The 23,416-nt window shown below is 31.4% G+C and overlaps 3 protein-coding genes across 3 annotated transcripts in view; all 3 read right to left on the reverse strand.

The window, feature by feature from the left end:
* LOC133322276 (ADP-ribosylation factor-like protein 8) overlaps nt 1–23,416 on the reverse strand; it is a 167,764-nt gene that overhangs the window by 49,932 nt on the left and 94,416 nt on the right. The gene's annotated exons all lie outside the window — the stretch shown is intronic.
* LOC133322272 (tyrosine-protein phosphatase vhp-1) overlaps nt 1–23,416 on the reverse strand; it is a 39,123-nt gene that overhangs the window by 7,863 nt on the left and 7,844 nt on the right. Inside the window, exons 2-4 of the mRNA XM_061531284.1 lie at nt 15,415–15,483; nt 9,694–9,810; nt 4,609–4,833 (exon numbers count right to left, since the gene is read on the reverse strand). Of these exons, the coding sequence (XP_061387268.1) occupies nt 4,609–4,833; nt 9,694–9,810; nt 15,415–15,481 (409 nt within the window). The 5' untranslated portion in view covers nt 15,482–15,483. The remainder of the gene's footprint in view (nt 1–4,608; nt 4,834–9,693; nt 9,811–15,414; nt 15,484–23,416) is intronic.
* On the reverse strand, nt 19,860–22,854 carry LOC133322273 (fatty-acid amide hydrolase 2-B-like). The gene is made up of 6 exons (XM_061531285.1): nt 22,681–22,854; nt 22,397–22,619; nt 22,085–22,302; nt 21,726–22,016; nt 20,209–20,595; nt 19,860–20,147 (listed from the first exon to the last, which is right to left on the reverse strand). The coding sequence occupies exons 1-6, from the start codon at nt 22,852–22,854 to the stop codon at nt 19,860–19,862; spliced, it is 1,581 nt and encodes a 526-aa protein (XP_061387269.1).

Below are 23,416 nucleotides of genomic sequence, written 5' to 3' on the forward strand. Positions count from 1 at the left end.
ACATAAAATATAAAATATTTTCCAATTTAATAAATGTAATTTACAAATATACAACTTAGTTTTAATTAATAACGAATTATTAAGACAAATTATTCTCCATAACTGCTTTAAAATGAAATGACAAAAATTCTATTTCCTAGAGAGAGAGCGAGAGGGAGAGAATGATATAGTTTGACAAATATAAACAGCAGTGCTGCCAGTTAAATTTCATGAAAAATCGTAAATTTTTCAGAAAAAAATCGGCATAATCGGCATTTGTATTTTTAAAAATCGGCAAAAAATCGGCAGCATATAATTTATAAATAAATTCATATTTTTTTTGGTTTATAACAAATCAATATTGTTTATTACATTAAAAAAAGATAACAAATTCAATTCTGTATAAAAAAATAACATAAAAGATTAATTTTTCTACAAAAAATGTAGATTTTTCTAAAATATATTAATTATTATGTACACTAGTGAGATCTTTCAGATTTACGTATAACACAGTGTGGTATTAAGGTCATAAAAAAATTAGAAACTAGTACATATTTTTATTACAAATTTTTAGTATTTCATTATTAATTTTGATATTAAAACAATTTGAATTATTTAGTTTGAGGTAATATTAAGAATAAAGAATCCCTTCCAATGAATCATTCTCAAGTGAGCTTCTAATTTTAGTTTTGTTAAGGTTTACCTGACTAAAAATTCGTTCCACATTTGCTGTGGAATGTGGAAGAACCATAATTCTTTGTACAAATTTAGACAAAACTGGAAAAGCTAAATTGGAGCCCCACGTTTAATTTCGGAAATTTTTTTCCGAAAAGTTTTTAAATTATATTCTGCATTTTCAAAAATTTCTTCAAAATTCAGAAAGTTTAACTCCCTAAACTCGGAGTCTAAAGATTTGCCTTATTCGATGTAAAATGTAAACTAGACAGAGTACAATGCTGACAAAAAATGCAGATATCTAAGCCATTGAAAACGGCTGCGGCGAGTCGTCGATAGTTATAATGATTTAAAGCTGCCAATTTTATATGTTTGTATGGTAACGCCGTATTAAATTAAAAAGTTAGACAATTTGTGTCGATTGTTGAAATATCGGCAATTCTGAGGCAAAAATCGGAAAATCGGCATTTTCCATTTTTAGAGTGAAAAATCGTCAAAATGCCGATAAATCGGCAAATATGGCAGCCCTGATAAACATTCAATTCATGACCAAAGCATAACATTTATTGGTGTTATATTAAAAAAAAAACTCCACGACTTTTCTCATTTAAACAATTTTGCTAATTAAATAACAATTATTTAAACTACATATTTAACATACCATAGTAAAAACTATGTTTCTCCCATTTAAACAATACAGTTTGACATTCCTTATACCAGTCAACTATCTCTCACTCTCTTGCTCCGTTAACAACATGACAGGCAGAACACCAAAGCCATTGTCATTTGTAAAGAACGCGTAAACCTTACATGGGGAGCAAAAGAAATGACAAAATATTATAAAAAAAGCGCGCGAATTTTGTTTCTTCATCAGTGGATATTAAAAATATAATTTTAATAAATGTAATTTACAATGAAATTAATTACTATTCAAGTAATAATTAGTATTAATAAATAAGAACACTAAGAACCTAAAAGAATGAAGATAAAACTATTTCTCTCTCATTCTCCGTTAACAATGGCAATACTGTTACTATATACCTATTTATCTTTTGCTTTGATTATTATGTGGTGGTCGTGGCTCGTCGCGACCTGGCAATCCCATAAAAAATTGGTCGAAAAACTCAGCACCACAAACAATATTATGAATCAGCATTTAGGCTTTTGTTGTTAATAATATCGCACATTTTTTGAGTGTTGAGTGTGTGAATTCATTGAAGTATGTGTGATTGTTGGTGCCGTGTGCGATATATATTTTGTTGTTGTTGTTGCTGTTTCAAAAACAAAAAAAGTCAAATAAAACAAAAAAATCATGACAAAAAAGTACTCTAGCACCCAGCAGAGGAGGTAGAGTACATAATCTACATACATGTAGATGGATGATTACATTAGCATATATAAATATACATAAATTTACAATCAAACACACATTTTTGTTAGTAAATTCCATTAAAATATATTTTGTAAACAAGAAAAATGTCGTCCAGACATGATTACCACACATTTAAATGTTACTTTAGTATAGCCTCCTCCTTCTTCTGCTGCTTTGCTTGCCACCTACAAATAAAATTATATTCTTGCTCAAACAGGAGAATATGAACATTACACGGCGCACTTACATTTGTTTTTGTTAGACGAATTTAGGAAAAAAAAATTAAAAGCAACAAAAAAAATCAATAAATTTATTTTTGTGGGGTAAAAAGAGGTGGCAGGCGGCGGCAACAGGCCTAAATAAACTTTTCAGTTACAATGCATACAACAACAACAAATAAAATGGGGTATTTTTACTTCTCCTCTTGGCTGGTCGTTCACTCTTTAATTATGCACACACACATACAAAAACAAACACTCCAACTCATATGTATGCTCACTGTAATGATGGGGGAATAGGGAGGCCCACATGTTGCCAACACACAAGTGACAAAAAGAGAGAGAGAGGGGAGAGTAAGTTACCTTGTCTAGGTTGGCAATTGAAAAACAGAAAAGAAATGAAAGAAAAATAGCGGGGGCTGAGATAAACTACTTTGAATGGGCCCTAAGAACAATTGTAACACAACAACAATTTTTCGAAATAAATAGAAAAAGTAACACACGGATAGGGAGAAATTTTGGTATAGTCTGCCAAACTACAGCAACAACAATGCCAAAAATAAAGCTGCTACTGTTGTTATACGATGAGTCATCGCCATCAGTAGCCGAGTAGCACATCGCATTAAGAACATACGTCACAAGGCAAATGGGATGGGGTATAAAAACAAAACACCGGTGTGGTGCGGTGTGTGCGTGCGACATGATAATGATGATGATGGTTGGTGGTGGTGCTTCTTCTTCTTATTCTAGAGAGAATGAACGGTTAATGGGCTTTCTTAAACGTCATTATTATCAACCACACACGCACACACACATTGTTTACATTTACAACATTTGCTTGGTTGTTGTATGGCTCATTGGGAACGAGGTCGAAAGTGCACGTGACGTAAGTTTACAAAAAAAAAAAAAGTTGCATGCCCTCCCCCAACGCGCCAAAAACAAAAGCATTACATTCATGGCATGTATGTTTGTGTGTGTTGTATGTGTAACAATGAACCGTCATCATCATCTTCTAAATCTGTATACTATATAAAAAGGAGAATAAGAAGAAGCAGCAGCAATGGAAGTTTGGTCATGTCTGGTCTGGCTGGCCGGCTTTACATGTTGAAACTTAACACACACACACAAAACAACGACGAATGGAATGGAACAAAAATTTCTGAAGATAAATGGCTGTGTATTTAATGTTGGAAAAATAGTATGCAGCAACAACAACATGAATGACATATTTTGTAATGTTGTTGGTCTTCTTCTCTTGCGCCGTTTTATCAATACAAGACTGGCTTTTGTTTTTTTTGGGATGGTTGGGGGATAATTTTTTTGTTTTCTTCTTTTATGTTTGTGTCCTGCTTTGTTGCCCCGGCTACCGGAAGGAAGTTTGTGGTATAGCAAACAAAAACAAACACAGACACATACAAATATGTATGCCGGTAGAAAAACTCGGTCGTAGTGGAGTTAGTCATTTTCTGAAGGGTTGTGTTTAGTTGTTGGTTGCATGGATATTTTTGTCGTCATGCTGTCTACCACATAGACACAATACAAAAACACAAATGGTAACCTCACATACACACTCACACTTGCCTTACTAACATTTCTAGAGTGTTCATAGGCAAAATAGAAAAAAATTTAATTTGTTGAAGATTTTAATTAGCGAAAAAATAGTTGTCAGATTTTTGGTAGTGTTTGGCGGGTTATTTGGGATACCATTTGTATTTTGTTTTTGCAAAATAGTCAGGCTTAATCCCAGTTTGTTGTTTTTATATAAAAAAAAAAACAACTATTTATTAGTGGGGAATGTATGGCATTGTCCGCCGAGGGGTAAGGCAGGGAAGACTATAGTTTCGGATCTCGCCACTGATCCTCATCAGTTCCCTTAGTTTTTTGTTGGGATATTCTCCCCAGAAGCTATTAATAGCTTCTTTACAAAAAACAAACAAATGTCTCTTGTGACAATTCGAAACACACAGCGACACACCCCAATGAGAACGTTGCTGACTTCGTGGTCAACAAGGCATTTACAGACAACTACAATACATTTCCCACTGATATGTGTCGTCACTTTGTGTCGAATGCACATAACGTTGTTGTTGGTATTGCTAGTTAAAGCAATAAAAAAATTACAACTTTAGTGTTTGGCGGGTTATTTGGGATACCATTTGCATTTTGTTTTTGCAAAATAGTCAGGCTTAATCCCAGTTTGTTGTTTTTATAAAAAAAAAACAACTATTTATTGGTGGGGAATGTATGGCATTGTCCGCCGAGGGGTAAGGCAGGGAATTTTTTAAATTTTTACGACGCAGTTTGCGGTTTTAAAAAGTTGTTTTGTAGTTATTGTTTTTGTTGTTATTATTTGTTTACACTTACCAATAAAATCATAGGCTTCCTGAAAATATTGTTTAATATTTTGATGTGGTGTATCACTGGCAGGTATTTGCATATATTTAAGGCCCGGCATTGGATTTGTGCTCGGTGCTTGGCAGGTAACATTTAAAACACAATTTGCTCCCACACTGCTGGGATCGCCAGCATCACGGCCATTGCCCAGCAATAGATGTGGGAAAACTGGTGAGGCGGGATGTGTTTCGATATCTGGAAATAAGAAGAGGATGATACGAACAAAATTAGAAACATTTTAAACAACAAAGTTACAAAAAAAATATTATAATAATTAATAAAAATTAAATACAGTAAAAATCTCTCTAATCCGGACAATTGATTGCGGAACCCAAATCGGAATCGCCAGAATTTTTCAGATTAGCAAGTTTTTTGAATTGGCTTAAATAATTTATATTATATTAGTGATAATTTAAATATTTTTATGTTTCTATTACAATTATTTATTGAAAAGAAAAATGAACTTAAAATATGTTAAGCGTCATTTCCAATAAAATTTCTTAAGATTGTAATAAACAAATTAATAAAAAATTAATTTATCGTCACAATTTCTATTAATCGAAATTATTTTCGTAATTTCGAGACATACCTAGTTTTCATGAAAAAAAATTTTTGGAATATTTTTCAAATGAAGATCAGAAATAATCGCTATTTTTATCAATAATATTTTTGTTGAAATCTTTTTTTATACCATTTCAATAAGAAAAGAGAGGTCGGCCATTACACGAGATGAATCAGTTAAAGCAGTGATTGGCTTCATTAGTGTGATATCATTGATATTAATTTGGTGTCATTTCAGTGACACATTTTTTGGCAAGCACCTGTTATTATCCTTGATATTAAATTGTTATCATTTTAATGTGAATGAACAACACATTTTTGTGCAAGCCAAAAAAGCAAGAGCACTATCCAATTGAATGAACTCTTCAAGCCAGTGAAACCATGATATATCAATGAGAGAAAGAGAGGACATTACACGAGCATTAGTAATAACAGTTATTGTTTACATTATGCATGACAGTTTATCAAAAAAATTCCAAATTGGAAGAAAGATCAGAGAAATAATAATGACAATCTCAATAAGAAGAGAGAGGTTACCGAAAGAAAATTCATCGATTGTTGTCATTACTAAATGCAAACAGACATTTTTGGGGAACACCAGAGATGGAAAAGTGTAAATCTTCCAATAAAAACAAATGCTCGTCGAATTAAATATGGAGAATCAATATTACCTTTCTCCTACGCATTTACACATTTCATTCATAAAAATAAAAATGTTAATTCATTAAAAATAGTTTTTTGTTCAACCAGTCAATTGACCATTTTCAGACCCCACATGTTCACACAAAGAGACGACAAGGTTCCATATAAGGATAGGGGGTTTGGTCATATAATATGAATGAATGAATCTGAATGAATGAAATTGTGCGTGCATAAATTTGCTAATAAAGATATATAGAGATACCAATAACAGTGTAATTATTGAAAACAAAGAATAGTTAAGGACAAAATTATAAATTTAAAAAAAAATATTCTCAAACTTAAAAAAAAAATAAAAGTAAAACTTTAATAAAAATTACATCAAACTTGAAAAAAGAATAAAAATTATTATTTGTTCATTCATAAATCTACTATTCTACCAAATTTCCATTTTTGAAAATAAAAATAGTGACTCTACTTCTTAGCTATGCAAATTATTTTATTTTCATGGGTTTGTTTTGTGTAGAATTTTTGTCGGTCCCCCCAGTATAAGTGTATGTGTGTCTTATAATGACGCTACTAACTACGTATGAAAGTACTGTTACGTCTATGGTAAAGCCCTATTGTGTGACCGACTAGAGAAGCAAAGAATAGACCGCTTACGTTTTCTGTGTGGCTGCTGGTAGTTTATTTTCGCATCATAATTAAATATGCCATTGTATTTTATTTTTGTTTTGTCTTCCCCCCAGCCACTTGGATTCTGAAGTATAGAGGTAGAGTGAGAAGTGAGTGACTCGAGTGAGTCATGCCACGAAAAGTCATTAATGTTTTGTTTTTTTTCTCGTCATGCCACACTTTAGTGTAAACAAAAAACAGACTGAAAACGACGACCGACCAAGTCAACATAAACATCAAATGGATAGAGCAATCGACCTTTTCCTTGTCATAGTTTTTTCTTCTATGAAGTTTTGTTTTTTTTTTTCGAGGTTTGTTATGACTATTAACAACTACAATAATAATAATTATTCTCAGGAAATTCAAAACAAAAAAATAATATAAAGAACAGTAAAAATATTAATAAGTCTACAAGTATTTAGAGGTTAATCATACGGAATATAAAGTAGAAACTAGGTTTTGTTCGGTTAGTCATAAGCCTTATTATGATTAAAACTAATTATATTAGGCTTATTAGAAGTTAAAAAATATATATCAACTGATTGTGAATAGAACTTCATAGAATTGCAATCTACATCGAAGGACCAAAAATGTATGGCCCCAAAAATTGCTTCATGTGCCTGATTAGAGGACTATTCTGTCTAAAACAAAATAATTAGGCTTATAGGAGCTTTAAGAATATTTGCAATTGAATGTGAATAGAATCTGAGCCATTGTTATTCATACAATTTTTATCTAGCTCCAAGGACCATAAATTGTATGGGCTTAAAAAATGGTCTCATATGCCTGATTTCTATCCAAAAACTAGTTAATTAGGTTTCTTAGAGGTTAAAAAAAACAATTTAATTGTGAATGAAACTTAAAGCCATTTGTAATAAAGTTCAAATCTAGCTCGAAGGACCAAAACTCGTAATCACCTCATATACCCGATTCATGGCATATTATGCATTAAACTAATTTCCTAGGCATATTAGAACCTTCATAAAAATGTATATCAACTGATTGTGAATAGATCTTGAGTATGTATGGCCCCAAAGTGGACCTAATAAGTTTGATATAAAAATTTTCTGGTTAAAATTAAGTAAATTGATTCATTAGAAGTCTAAAAAGATCTTAACCGTTTGTGTTCTACACACATACCTAAATTTTTTTAAGGTTAAATCATGTCATGCTCGAAGGACCAAAAATTAACATTGCCAAACAATTTTTGAAACTACCCCCCAACATTTATATTTCCCAGGGTCATGAAACATTTAAAAAGTTGTTTTCTTATCTTAAACATAAACATTTGATAGGTCAATGTTCCGCTTTTTTACAAACTTAAAAAATGTCTGCCAAAAAAGTATGTGTCAGCCGCCTCACAAAATGAGTTTCATTATTACTCATTACTTACGAAAAAAAAAACAATTAAAAATGTACTTTAAAAAAATTACATACCTACATGTATGTATGTGGGTAATATTTGTCATCATTTTGTTAATACTCATCCTACATATTAAACAAAAATTGTGAATCACACTCAAAAAGCTCCTGTTTGGATTTTTTTTTTGTAATAAGAAAATTTTCCAAATCATAATGGGTTTTCAAAATCTCCCCATCAACAACAATTTTTGTCAACATACGGGGGTGAATCATTTAAAAAAAAGTTGGATGACGTCAGGTCACGCGGCAGCATTGTTCTAAGCAAAGGTCCTGTAAACAAATCAATGACTTATTTTTTTATATGACTCATTTGTGATCAAGCCAGTGATGCAATGAGAAACTAATTATTTATTTTTTTCAAATCAAAACATACTATCATTCTCCCTCTTCCAGGTATAAATAATGCGTCAAAAAGATGTTAATTAAGTGTGTGTCATTTGGTTTTTTTATTCACTTTCGTAATATTTATATTTAATTGTTAACTAATAATAAATAAACAAACAACAAATCATTAATTGTGATGGTGATAAATCATTGCAGCAAAAGTGTTGGTTTTTTCTAGAATTAATTTTGAATGACAAATATAATTTTAAATTGTAAATTTTATTAATTATAGGAAATTTTTGGTTTTACAAAAGGATTTTAAGCGATTTTTATATGTAAATCCCCTGTTAAATTCCCTACCGCGTAAACCCACCATAGGTTTTATTTTGTTCCTCACAACCATGGCACAATAAATAGGTAGTCAATTTTGCGCAGCTAATGTCTCGATTAACTGTCAAAGCGCTTAATATCTACTTGAATTCGATGTGCAATTTTTCCAACCATGTGGAATATTAGAAGCAACATTTTGAGAGATGGTCGACACAAAAACAAAGGTTTTGATACATCATCTTATTATTGCATCATGCTCACAACATTTCCCCAATGTCCATATTAAATTATCATTTCAATAAGGACACCGAAAATAACTGTTATCATACATTATCATCAATAACAGTCATTTGTTATTATTTCACTGTGAATGGCCAAATAATGTTTGCCCTGTGATATCGTTGATATCACTTTGTTATCATTTCAATGTCAATGACCTTTATGGCTGCCATTTTTTGGCAATCCAAAAGAAGAAACAACACAATCCAATTGGAAGAGATTGGACAAGTTCGAGACGCCATGATATATCATGAGAGAGAAAGGGAGAGAGGGCATTAAAGGGCAGTAGTGCTTCGTAATGTAAACAATAACAGTTTTGATATCACAAACAGAAAAGAGAGAGAGAGGGAAGTATAATAAGAACAGCATCAATAAATGTAATAATATTCTAATAACATTCCAATTGAAACAGAAAGTGTTAAAGTAGAGCAATTATGGTTTCGATCACAGTGTGAAGAGAGAGGGAATAATAGGAAGAGCTGCATCAATTACGGTTATTTGTGTCACAAAGAAATCAATGTAATAAAGAAATCAATGATACCGGCGTCATTTTAGGCAACACCAGAGATGGAAAAGTGTAATTTTTACTATTTCTTTGATAATAACTTCCAATTGGAATTGACTTTAATTTTTAATTAAAAATCAATGAGAAGTGAAAGGCAAAATTAGGGCATGACAATAAATTGAATTTCTCATAAAATTCCAATTAAAAAAAACTAGTTTAATAATAAATTCTGATTGACCCATTTCTATATAATTTTATCAACTTCGAAAAAAATATCGTATATCTATAAATTTTTTTAAATATACATTTTTTCAACTTACCATATACAGCAGGACTACTACAACTCCTCGTCAGCGATGGCCGACTGGACGAGGAGTTTGTTTCTTCTTCACCGCAAGGAGTATCCAGGTTATCTTTCGGTCTTTTATTACCGTATTCTGAAAAAAAAAAAAACAGAAAATTGAAAATAAATATAAATACTTTAATAATAAAAAATTATGTAGGTATGTGAAGACTAGTTTCAAGGCACATAACGGTGTACATATACATACAGTGGTGGTCACAGAATTAAAACATTTACTGTGGTAAACATTTTTTGATCAGCCCTCGATTCGTTTGAAGTATTTTTGAAATTTTTTTTAATTCAGAACACTTCGATATACTGCACTTAAGAGATTTAGTGTGAAAATGGAAAATTATTGCATGCAATTTTTCCATAAATAACGGTTTTTATGAAAATACATCGACTTTGAAGTGGCCATATAATTAAAACATTGTGTGATTTTTTACTTTACTGTATTTTTTGAAAATATTTTTAAAAAACCTCTTTAATTTTGTTAAATTATGTTAACTAAGCATCGATAAAGTCATTTACTGATAAAAATTTTTGAAAAAATCTGTAAAATCTATCAAAATCGCCAAAAATTTGTACAGTACACCTTACATTCAGAAAATAACCCTTATTATAGAAAATAAAGTTCTGAATGCACCAGAAATTGCTAGAATTAGTAGAAAACTATAAATAATTCTCAGAATAAATAAATATTTGAAATAAAAACTGAAAAAATGGGAATTAACCTAAAAGAACGACTCAATTTCGATAGCCTTTATTGAAGAAAGCCGGAATATTTTTGCAGTATGTGAGGAAATATCGATTGCTATTGGCATTTATTATATCAAATCGATTGTTCGAGTAGTACAGAATATATTTTAACAAAAAATATATCAGTCACAACAGAACGAACAGAGATCAACACCTATGTTGACTAGAAAACGTTTCTGGTACACAGCAGCATGTTCGATGGTTAACTCTTGACCCTTAAAATCTATTGAACATGACAATATTTTTCCATAATAATATTTTTTGAATAGTAGAATGTCCATTTAATCTATTTTAGCCTAAAAGAAGAAAAAAAATTACAATTTGACAAATATTTAAAGTCTTGTGTTGAGCATCAAAAATACTGCTGTGTGCCAGAAACTTTTACTCGTCAACATAGGCGTTGATCTCTGCTCGTTTCGTTGTGACATATATATTTTTTGATAAAATATATTCTGTACTACTCGAACAATCGATTTGATATAAAAAATTCCAATATCAATCGATATTTTCTCACATACTACAAAAATATTCCGGCCTTCTTCAATAGCTTTTATTGAAGATGAATCGTTCCCTTAAGTTAATTGCCATTTTTTTGAGTTATTATTTCAAATATGTATTTATTTTGAGAATTATTTATTGTTTTCTACTAATTCTAGCAATTTCTGGTGCATTCGGAACTTTATCTTCTATAATAAAGGTGATTTTCTGAATGTTAGGTGTACTGTAAAAAATTTTGGCAATTTTGATAAATTTTACAGATTTTTTCAAAATTTTTTTTTCTGTAAATGATTTTATCGATGCCTAATTTGCATAACTTACCCAAATTTAAGTGATTTTTTAAAAAACATGTTCAAAAAATGCAGTAAAGTAAAAAATTACACAATGTTTTAATTATATGGCCACTTCAAAGTCGATGTATTTTCATAAAAACCGTTATTTATGGAAAAATTGCATGCAATAATTTTCTATTATCACACTAAACCTCTTAAGTGCAGTATATCGAAGTGTTCTGAATTAAAAAATTTTCAAAAATACTTCAAATGAATCGAGGGCTGATCTAAAAATGTTTACCACAATAAATGTTTTAATTGCGTGACCACCACTGTATATAGTGTGTGTTTATGCGATTTAAATTCTATTCTACAAAAGAAGTTTGCATACAGTTTTTTTGTTTTTTTGTTTTCATAAATTCTACGCGAAAACGTCAAGGAAAACAAAAAAAAATGTTTTCCAAGTTCCATGACGGCGAGGAGAAATTTGTAACTTGTTGAATTGCTGGTTGTTGTTGTTAATTTTAGGAAATATTATGGTGGTTAAGAAGTAATAAAAAAATGAACCGAATCAAAAAATAAAAATACTTCAGTATAATATGTGTCTGAAGGAGAACAATTGGTGGCAAGGCAGGCAGGCATACCCAATAGGAAAATTGTCATGGCCGAAAATAATGAATAAATTATATGATGAAAATGAAGGAAAAATATATAAAATGACAACATAGTTTTGTAGGGTATAAAAATTCAAATATTGGTAAAAAATTATGGAAATGGATTTCTTATTTTCTCATATTTATTTATTAATGTTTTGTAATAAAAAGCCGAATGGCCAAGAAACAATTACAATAAATTTGAACAAAGGAGAACAACTACTCTAAAATTTTAATTTTTCATTAATTGTTTAATTTTTTCATAAAATAATTGCCTCCATTATTTATTTGTTTAATTTATATCTCCTTTTAGTTCAATAAATTTTATTTTTTTCTTCATATTGTAGTAAAATATGACACATTTTGTTTATCAAATATTCAACTCAAATTAACTGGGCAATAAATCTTTTCTGTTATCTACTCGAAGAAATATTTTGGCAAATTCTAGAAGCAAATTACCAATGAATACATATTGAAAAAATAATAAATTAATAAAATTGTTTATACAATGAAGGCTAATTTAATAATTTATTTAATAATATTTATTGACAGATTTTTTTTTTTTGAAATGTCGTAACCATTTTTTTGACGAATAAAGAGTTAATGATTTTGTACTAAAATGTCTATAACAAAAGTACGCTTATTTAAAAAAACTGCTATCTTTTTTACTATTCTAAGATATGGAGTAGTATAGTAGCGAGTAAACTGATAAGGAAAGTATAAAAAACAAAACTTTGCAAAAAAAAAAAAATAATAATAGCAATTGTATAAGAAAAGATAATAGGCCTGATATCATTAACAAATAGAAAAAAAACATTAACAAAGAAAATAATTAAAATTCAAATAATGAATGACTTTACACAAATTCATTTGGTAGCCAAAAAACCAGTACGAAATAAAAAAAATTGAATTCTAAATTTATGTGTGACCGATTAATTTACTTCAAAAGTATCCTCAACAAAATTTGTCTAGTAAAATTAGAAAAAAAATAATAACGGTATATGTGATTTTAGCTAATTGCTATATCATATAAAATAAAATGAAATTTGAATTTCATGTGTGGCCATATACCCTTAAGCCGGAGTAATTTTAATTGTCAACATAATTTCAGTTAATATAATTTTCTATTTAAAATTTTTTAAAATGAATATTAAAAGTGAAAGAAAATGTATTAATATCTGTTGTTTTTTTATTTTGCATTTTTTTACATTTTGATTTAATGTGTGGCCTGGTTACCTTAACAAATGTAATAACATTTTCTTCATATGTCAATTATTAATTTGCCTTTATTATATTGTGTTTACATCTTCCTTTTTCCGGTATCAAATCTATTTAAAATTCCGCTTAGAACAGTGATAATGCAATGGGAAGAGTGAGAATCATTTATAACAGCTGATTTAATTTAAACTTAATGTATGGCCAGCCAGTTAGCTTTAGTTAGTCTTCCTGACTTCATTTTTAAAATGTCTACTATTTTTATCCTTCTTTTTCTTATTTTAAATCTCCTAAAATTTCCAATTAGAAAAGGCCGAGAAATTATCACCTAACTGAACTTATGCAACAGGAAGACAAACACTGAGAGAGAGAGGGAGTAACTCCAAGTGAGAGATCATTGGAGGAAGAAGAAGAAAGTGCATTAATAACAGTTGTTGTTGTCTTATCTTCCTTACTTTTTTGTACAATGTCAAGTACGAACATTTTTCCAACTGGTTTCAAAGATACAACAACAATTGTTATATGCATGTACATATGTGTATGTGTAATATGACAACTGAATGTATACAAAAGAAGAAAAAAAGAGACCACTTTAAAATACTTGACTTGTTGTTACTTGCTGGCTGGCTTGGCGACTCTGCATGGCTGGGCTTGTTTGATTTCTTGTACGACGATGCTGTTGTGTTTTTTGTTGTTACTGCCAAAAAACAACAACACCACACATATCTACTATGGTGGAATACCAGTTACAAAAGTAGCAACAACAACAACAACGAACGGTAAAAAAAATAAACGACATCAGCTAAACTCGAACTCGTTGTCGCGGCGTACTCGAAAGGTCGTTTCAAAGCGTTTTAACAGTGTTGTCTACACTTCAAAAAAAAAAAAATTGACAAGAAAAAACGCGTCATTTCTTTATTATGGCGCGCACAAACAACACAAGTCAAGTCTCCTTCCTTTTATTGGGAATGAGTGTGTGTATGCATTGTGTCTATGTTTGTTGTGTTGTCTATGGTGGAATCCAATGCAAAAATGAATGTGATCAGACAAACCGACAGACAAAACAACAAGAAGACGAAACGAAACACTCATTGACGACAACGAGCGAACGAACGGAGGGAAGAATGACTCAAAACAAAAATTAAAAACAAAATGTTTACAATTTTCTTCTTATAATGAGTAAACACAGAACACACACACATACTTGTATGGCGACTCAGAGATTTATACACAGCAACATCATCATCGTGAACAATAATAATAATAAACAGCAACAACAAGCAAGCAGCTTCGTGAAGATTAATGTTTGTTGTTATTGTTATTTTATTAATATAATTCTTTATAAAGAGAGAGAAGAGCAGCAAGGCAGCGACGGATTCTAAAATAAATTGTGAGTAATCTTAATGCGGAGTTTTGCAAAATGGTCAGTTGTTGTTTGCTTGTGGTTTTGTTGTTGTTGCTGCTGACTGCTGATCACCTGTATGATCAAGCAAGCATAGGAATTTATATTTATGCCATCCGTGAATGACGGGGTACTCTTAGGAATTCCGCAATGACTAATTTTATTTGTAATAAATAAAATAAAATAAAGAGAGGGAATGAAAGAAGAATCGCAAGCAAAATGTGGTGCAAAGAATCATCGAGCAAGCAATGAAATGAATTAATCGACGATTTAATTATACAATAATAGCTAATAATAATTAAATTGAAAACAACAACAATTATAAATAATTATTGGTGATATGGGGGAGGGGAGGGCAGGTAGAGTGCGGGTGTTTTTTTGTGGCTAATCTTAAATGAATGTAAAAGAAAGATGATTAATAAAGTATTGCTATGCATAATTTATATTTTTTGCTACAATCTCACATTCTCGAAACAAAAAAACAGGCAAAACAAACGCAAAATATTTTTTTTTATTTTTAAAAAAAGCTTACGTTTTACTTTCGTTACGTAGTTTTCGAAAAAAATTATAAAGCCAACCAATCAATCTCCAACAGCCATTGAACGGGGTGAGGGGTAGGAGTGTTTGTGAAGAAGAAGACGTTGACGACGACGATGCATACGTAATAAAAATACCAATTCAAAAATAAAACGAAAAACACACACACTCAAGACTGGTTTTTAATAATAATTTTTAGCACAAAAATATACGTTTTTTTACTTTTTTGCTAACGAAATCAAATAAAAAATATCCGACAAACACCAAATTTTTTTCAACACAAGAATCATACACACCGAAAAAATTAATATTATTATGATTATTTTCGGAACACAACAGAAAATAAAAGCGCAAAAACTTACCGACTTTGGTGATTGGCATAAATCTTAGCAATAGGCACGGTGATTCTCTTTTTATCCGCATTTTCATTTCACTTTACCACACGAAAAAAAGCAATACGAATTATTATTGTGTGCTATGACTCACGCTAGCACCCTCTCGCTTGCTCTCACACAGCACAGCGCACACACAATGTGGGCCTCACACCACTCACTCACACTCTTTGGTTGGGTCGTCTCTTTCTCGGTTGTTGTTGTTGTTGCTGTTATTATTATTGGTGCTGCTGATGTTTGCTTTATTTTCGTTGCGTTGCTGTTGAATCACACATATATATAAACAACAACACACAGAAACGAGCGGACGATGAACAAACACACTCACTCACGTATGGAAACGACCGTGTTTTTTTGTTTTTTCTTCTTTTATTTTTTAATCTATGTATGTATGTAGGTAAGTATACAACACGACTACGTAAGTTCAGTGAAAAAAAAAACACAACGGCCAAAGAAATCACTTGAGTCAATCAAGCTCGATTTAAATGAAATATTTTTGTTGTTGCTTTTCGATTATCACCAAATAGTAGACACACACATTAATGGGGGGTGGTGGTGGTTGGGGGGTGAGGTGTAATAGTAGGCAGGCAGGAGGTAGACGAGTAAATTAAGAAGTTTTAAACTTACTTCTATATTTTCTTCTCAACTTGAATTTTATTTTCTTGGTCTTATTTATTTTTATTTCTTCTTTTATTTTTTGATATACTTTTTCTTTAACAAATTTTATTTAAAAAACAGTCACTTGTTGGACACGCGTTCAAAATTAACGTTGTTGACGACGAGTAGTGACTACTTTACACGAAACACACTTCCTGAATGAATGTTGTAAACAACAAGCGCGGTTGTGCTTTGCTCTCTATGTATTGGAGAAGGAAGGCCGTTTTCTTAAAATGCGTGGCCAAGTTTTTTTCTTTCTTTTTAAACTAAAATATCGTCTCTTGCTGTTAATTTTTTATCACTAGTTTCGTTTGTAGTTGTTTTTTTTTTCTAGTATTTATTTATTATCATTTAACAGAAAGGCACTTTTTGTAGTTCTTTTTAGTAGTAACTTTTTAAAATTGATTATTTTTGTATGAAATATTACTTTGCTCACTCAATATGTTACCTATTTTTTGTTGTATATTTTTTCTTTTAATAATGAACTTCTCTACTAACAGTTTTTGATCTGTTTATATATTGAACAGTAGTAGTAAACTAGCATAGCAAGCTCAAGCAGTTCGTACTTGATTGTGTGCTTTTTTTTTGTTTCTTGGTTTTCTTGTTTAATCGCGTTCACGTCTTTGCGAATTCTGTTCTGTACGCTCTCAATGATTATGATTCAATGCTGATGATGATGGAAAGCAATGAGTAAAATAGGGATATATAAATTGGTTATGTGAGACAGTAATCGATTGTTTTTTCTAAACAAAGAGATAAATCGATGTGCTGTTAATCGACTTTGACATTTCGATAACAATGACTTGTTTGCTGCATATGAAAGTGTAGTAATGATGGGTTTGTTTGTGATACTTGGAGAATTTTTTATGTTATCAATAAATATATTATTTATTATTAATTTTAATTAAGTATTTTTATAAATTGAAATATTTTAGAATAAATAAATAAATAAATAAAAAAGTCAAAAAGATAAAAAAATATTTTTTTATGTTTTATTCTATATTTTTGAAGAAATTCGAAAGAAACTGTGAATGTTATTTTAATTTAAAACAATTGGTATGTTCCCGTACTGCAAGAATCTACTAGATGTCACTGTTTCTTCGATAGCATAAAGGAAAATTCGTAGTAAACAGTAGTAGATTATTGTAGTACGGGAACATACCTACTAATAAAAGAGTAAAGTGATTGACTGATTGCCTGACTGACTGATTTAACGATTCATCAACGCCCAGCCGAAACGGCTGAAGCTAGAATCTTGAAATTTTGGCTGAGGGTCACTCTTGGTCCAAAGGTGACAAATAAGGCTGGATTTTTGGATATTCGTAATAGAACGGTACGAAAAGTACTAAATTTGAAACCATATGTATTTGGCGAACTCTTAAATTTTAAATGAGGGTCACTGATGGAGTGTAGAATAGATATAGCAAAGGGTTTTTTGGACATTCGAACTATACGTATGCGAAAAATACTGAAATGTACTATTTTTGGTACAATTTTGTAGCATGTAAATGGATAGAGCTAAAAACTTGAAATTTGGAATGCGAATTAAGGTTGAGAAATAGGGTCGATATAAGGAGGTGGTTTTGAAATCGTGTACTCATGTGTACTAAAAGCACTATATGGTACTATATTTGGTACAAATTTTAATTGGAGGTAAAAATGGAGCTGGAATTCTAAAATTTAAAATTAACAATACCGTCGGAGAGTAGGATTGTAATATGTACGTAGTTTTGGAAATTTTGTACTTATGTGTACGAAAAGAACTAAATCGTACCATAATTGGTACAGTTTGGATTTGGTTGAACAAATAGAGCTGGAATCGAGAAATTTGGAGTTAGGTTCATTGTTGGGGTTTAGGATTATGGTATGAAGGAATTTTGAAAATTCGTACTAATGTGTACTATATAGTACCAAATTTGGATTTGGGTTAACCGATAGAACTGGAATCTTAACATTTGGAGTTAGGATCATTGTTGGGGTAGAATTGAGCAATTTAGAGAGTTTTGGAAATTCCTACTAATGTGAACTAAATTTTGTGCAATTTAAATTTTGAGTGAACCGATGTCTGAAGTTTTGAAAATGTTTACCAAATGGTACCAAATGAGGATTTGGGTGAACCGATTAAGCTGCAATTTTGAAATTTAACGTTTGGTTCACTGATGGGTTATAGGATTGGGCTTTGTTGGAAGTTTTGGAAATTTGTACTAATGTGTACTAAATATGGTACAATTAAAATTTTAGGTGAACCAATAGAGCTGGAAACCTTGAAATTTGGAAATAAGGTTACAGTTGGAGTGTAGGATTGGAGTAGGATGTAGTTTTGGAAATTCATACTTATGGGTACTATATTGTACTAGATTTGGTACAATTTGAATTTTTGATGAACTGATAGAGCTGGGATTCTGAAATTTGGAGTTAGGATCATTGTTAGGGTGAAGGATTGGGATATGGAGAATGTATTGGAAATTCGTATTAATGTGTACTAAATTGTAACAAATATAGATTTTGGTGAACCGATAGATCTGTAATCTTGCCATGTGGATTAGGATCTTTGTTGTGGTATTTGATTTGGGTATATAAAAAGTTTTGGAAATGTTTACTAATGTATACTAAATGTCATTAAATTTTGTACAAATTGGATTAAAAGTTAACCGATAGAGCTGGAATCCTGAAATTGAAAAATAAGATTTCCATTGTAGGTAGTAATGGAAATTTGTACTTATGTGTTCTAAGTGTTACTAAATGTGATACAAATTGGATTCAGGTGAACCGATAGAATCCTGAAATTTGGAATTAAGATTGTTGTACGTGGGAACTGTTGGATATTCGTACTTATGATTGTTAAAGTAGGTAGTTATGGAAATGTATATTAATGTATACTAACTGGCACTTAATTTGTATATATTTATATGTTTTAAATTGTTTTCAAAAAAAGTATTATAAGAGTGCAAAGGTCAAAAAATCAGAATTGGTGTGTAGTGTTGAGATATAGAGGTAGTTTTGAAAAACGTACTATAAGAGAACATGAATACTAAATGCTTCCAAAACTTTAATAATGGTCGGTATTGGATTTTAAATACTTCCCACATTCGATGTGCTCAACATTAAATCCAAAATCTCTCTGAAAAAACATATACCTTATAGGTATTAAACGAATAATAAAACCTGTGTGTAACTCCGTAGACCTTCGCAAACCATAGGCTGAGGGTATATATCTGTGGACAAAACCGACTGAGACACTTTCAAGAGCTTTCATCCATCATTGAGCGATCTTTATCGAAGATTCTCTGCTCGTAATAATAACGTCGAAATCGTCGAAGTCGAGGTAATCTATCATTGCCTATTTTGAAACGCTGAAATGTCTATATTGTGAAGTTTTCCATGCTCCTGCCCAGGGCCAACATGGCTAAAATTTTTAAATCAGCCTTAGATATATCGCTCATAGTCACCTTTCCAAGTCTTCCAAGGGGTTCTTCATCTGGACGACTTCTCATTGGTTGATGATGCCAAAGAACTCTTGTCAAAAAGGGATTCCATCGAATGTTCTGACTGGTATTTGACTTCAAATATATTATATATTTATTATTATAAAAATTGCAATTTTATTGCCATAGAAAAAAAGTATTATAAATACATCACCACAAAATGTTACATACATATGTATATAAAAAATGTTTCGAAAATACTTGTAAAAAGTTTCTAAAAAATATTACTTTCTTTTAAAAATGGACGAAAAATTTACAATATGTACACATATTCTAAGAAAATGCATGTTTAACCGGTGGAGTCCAGCCACCAAATGCCATTTCTAAAGCACCAGCAATTTGTAGACACAGCTTGTCCTTGAAAGGGGCAGCAATTACCTGGAAACCCACTGGCATACCATCAGCATCTACACCCATTGGAATATGGGTACAAGGTAAACCCAAGATATTGAACAACAGCGAATAGTCTATACCCCATTGGGCCAAAGATGATGTGTGATGATGTATTGCCGGTACGGGGAAGGTGGGGAAGAAAAGAACACCATCGTTGCCGAGTAAATTCTTTAAAAAAATAAATTGGGAATAATAAAGGGATTTTTAATTTGTTTCATAAAATACTCACAATAATTTCCTGCTTTAACTTCTGACCCTCTTCTTTGTATTTCATTAATTTTTCAGAATTCATAAATGCATTGGTACGTCGCAGTAACTCAAATGTTAGACCTTCCTTAGTGTATTTAGATTTTTTCACATAGCTTTTCATTAGTTCTTGTAGCAATTCCTTAACGCTCGTATTTTCATCCATTAGTAGAGGCAATTTTTTGAGGCGGGCAATACCACTAAATGCAATTTCTGTTGAATTTTCCAACCCCTTAATGTTGGCTATTTGGGTAGTTAGTCCCGATTGTTGCAAACATTTTACAGCTTTCAGTATGGCAATTTGTATTTCCGCTGTAACACCATAGTGGCAAATGCCATTGAGACCACTGAAGCCCAGGGAGTAAAATATCTGGAAATTAAAAAAAAATAGAGTTGATTTTTTTTAAATATTTTTTGAGAGTGGATTTTTTAAAATATTTTTTGATTTTATAATAGGTTTTTTAAAAATAATTTTGAGAGCCCTACAATAGACGTGTGCATATGTTTGTAACAGGCAAAAGGAAACGAGATAGACACATGGTTCCTATTGAGCATATTCTCAAAGGGAATCACTTTCTAAGTCGATTTATGCATGTCCGTCCGTCCGTCTGTCCATGTTCAATTGTAAACAAAGTACAGGTCGTATTTTTGATTCGAATTGGATGAAATTTGGCACAGCTCATTTATTTGGCCCAAGGACGAACCCTATTGAAATTGGGAAAAATCGGTTCAGATTTAGATATAGCTCCCATATATATCTTCGTCCGATTTTATGTAAATGGTGCAACAAAGTCCCTATATATCCTTCGATTTGCACGAAATTTGGCACAGCTTACTGAATTAAGTCTAGAAAGATGTGTGCTAATTTTCGTGAAAATCGTCCGATTTAAGGTAAATGGTGAACCAAAGTCCCTTAATATCTTTCGGTTTGCACGAAATTTGGCACAGCGTAACGAATTGGGTCTTGAATGACGTTATTGGGTTTTGTTGAAATTGGTGCAGATGCAGCCATAGCTTCGATATGTATTTCCAACGGGTGTCTGATTGAGATTAAATTTTTAACAGTGCGGAGTACCGAATAGCGTGAATCGATTTTGCTATAAATTGTTTTCCATAAATTTGTCCCAGACGACTTTAAATCTGCCAGAATGAAATTAAATTTATCATAAGTTGAAGAAAGACATGAGTATGTTCCTTTGAATGAACATTGGTATACAATTGTAGAGATACATATGTACAAAATACCCAAGTGATGAAGGGTATCATATAGTCGGCTCAGTCCGACTTTACTACTTTCCTTACTGATTTAAAAATATATTTTTTGGGAGTCTTACAAAAGACCTAGATTTTTTTTAAATATTTTTGATAGTCCCTCTTCTAAATTTCATTCCATTCATTATCATAACCTTGGGGTGTTTGAGCCGTGTTGAGATCCCTGGATTTTTCTATATTAGTGAATTTTCGATTAAAAATCGCTTTTCTTTTTCAAAAGTATCTTACCTTAATATCCTTCGTTTCAATTGGATGTACAAATTCCAATTTTCGGGCATGTTCACCAGCCATAATATGCAATATAAGTCCCAAATCTGAACCAAATCTGCTGATCACACCTGTTTGTAAATACTGGTTACATTCCTCATCATCCGATGAAGGGAATACCTCTATGTTGGGTATTAAACCTCCGGTGGGTTTATGACCAAATACCCCATTAAATAAACTCGGAATACGTATGGAACCAGCAATATCCGAACCAATGCCAAATAGAGTGGCACCACTGCCATTCAAAGCGCCCTATTAATAAACATAAAAATAAATTAATATTGTTTTGTATTGGAACAAGTAATCGATTCGGAACTTACCTCACCACCAGATGAACCACCACATGTTCGTCGAAAATCATAGGCATTTAAACATTTACCATTTGTATAGGAATTGGTTTCTATGCTAAAACAATATTCAGGATTTGCTGAGACCAGTAGTGGTATAGCTCCGGCAGATTTTAAATTTTCCACAGCTATGCAATCACGCTTGGCCTTTGTGTCAACACGCTGAAGACTACCAACAACAAAAGACATGCCTACAATAACATATATTTTGAATATTATTTAATAGATAAGATAGTTTTTTGAACAATTTAAATCAAAAACTGACGATTTTCTACTCCAATTTACCTTTTAAACCACATGCCTCCTTGACCGTAAATGGTATACCCAATAGAGGATACCGGGCATACAATTGCGGCAACTGACTATTTGCACATTTAAATATTAAATCATCTGCTCGTTTGGCATCAGTTAGGGCTTCTTCAAAACGATCCTCGACAATGGCATTGATATGGGGATTGACTTCCTTGAGACGTTCGATATAGGCCTTCACTAATTCTTGGGAGGTTAACTGTGTATTCCAAAAAAAGATTAATTTTATTAGTGCCCCAACAAAATGTTTTTCCCCTCACCCTTTTAGTTCTCATCAATTCGACAATATCCACCAAGGGTATTGTCACCAGTCTATCCTTAATGGCGGGAATTTTTTCATCCTTTTTTCGTGTAAATAGTACAGCTAGGACAATGTATACGATATTATAAACTATTTTAACAATAAATTGCAATAATCTGAGTACAAATTCCATTGTATTTCAGTTAATGGAACACATTAAAGCTGCTAATAACTGGAACTTAAGTAAAAAAATAGACAATGATAAAAGATTGCGGCTAAAATGGAAGTGACAAAAGTTAACTACTTTAACCGATTAAAAACGTTCCCATGAATCGAAAGGGGTGGGGGTGAGGGCGGAGGTGATGGTGAGGCAGAGGAGATTGACCAGTAGCGACAAGTGTTTACGAATAAGTTTAGAGCATAATGGCGATAAAGTTTAAGAAAGATATATACAAAATCAGCTGATAGTTTTAGGGCTACGTAGATCGACGTTTGAATAATCAGTTAGGGATTTACAAACTGATTTCTTTTCAACAAGTTACAGTTTGAGCATCATATTAGTGAAGTCTTTTGATTAAATTTATTTAAAAAATTAACAAATGCCAAATTTAAATAATATAATATGCATATATATGTATATATCCTTAATAATGTTCCATATGAACAAAAAACGAGGTTGATTGGTAAGGAAATCTGCATTGATTTCAATTCAGCTTACAGTTTGAGAACCTTAGACGATTTAACCAGTAAACTAT

The sequence above is a fragment of the Musca vetustissima genome, unplaced genomic scaffold (genome assembly GCF_032173495.1).
Source record: "Musca vetustissima isolate MV318-11 ecotype Yass unplaced genomic scaffold, APGP_CSIRO_Mvet_v1 utg24602, whole genome shotgun sequence".
In the NCBI taxonomy this organism is placed as follows: Eukaryota; Metazoa; Arthropoda; class Insecta; order Diptera; family Muscidae; genus Musca; species Musca vetustissima.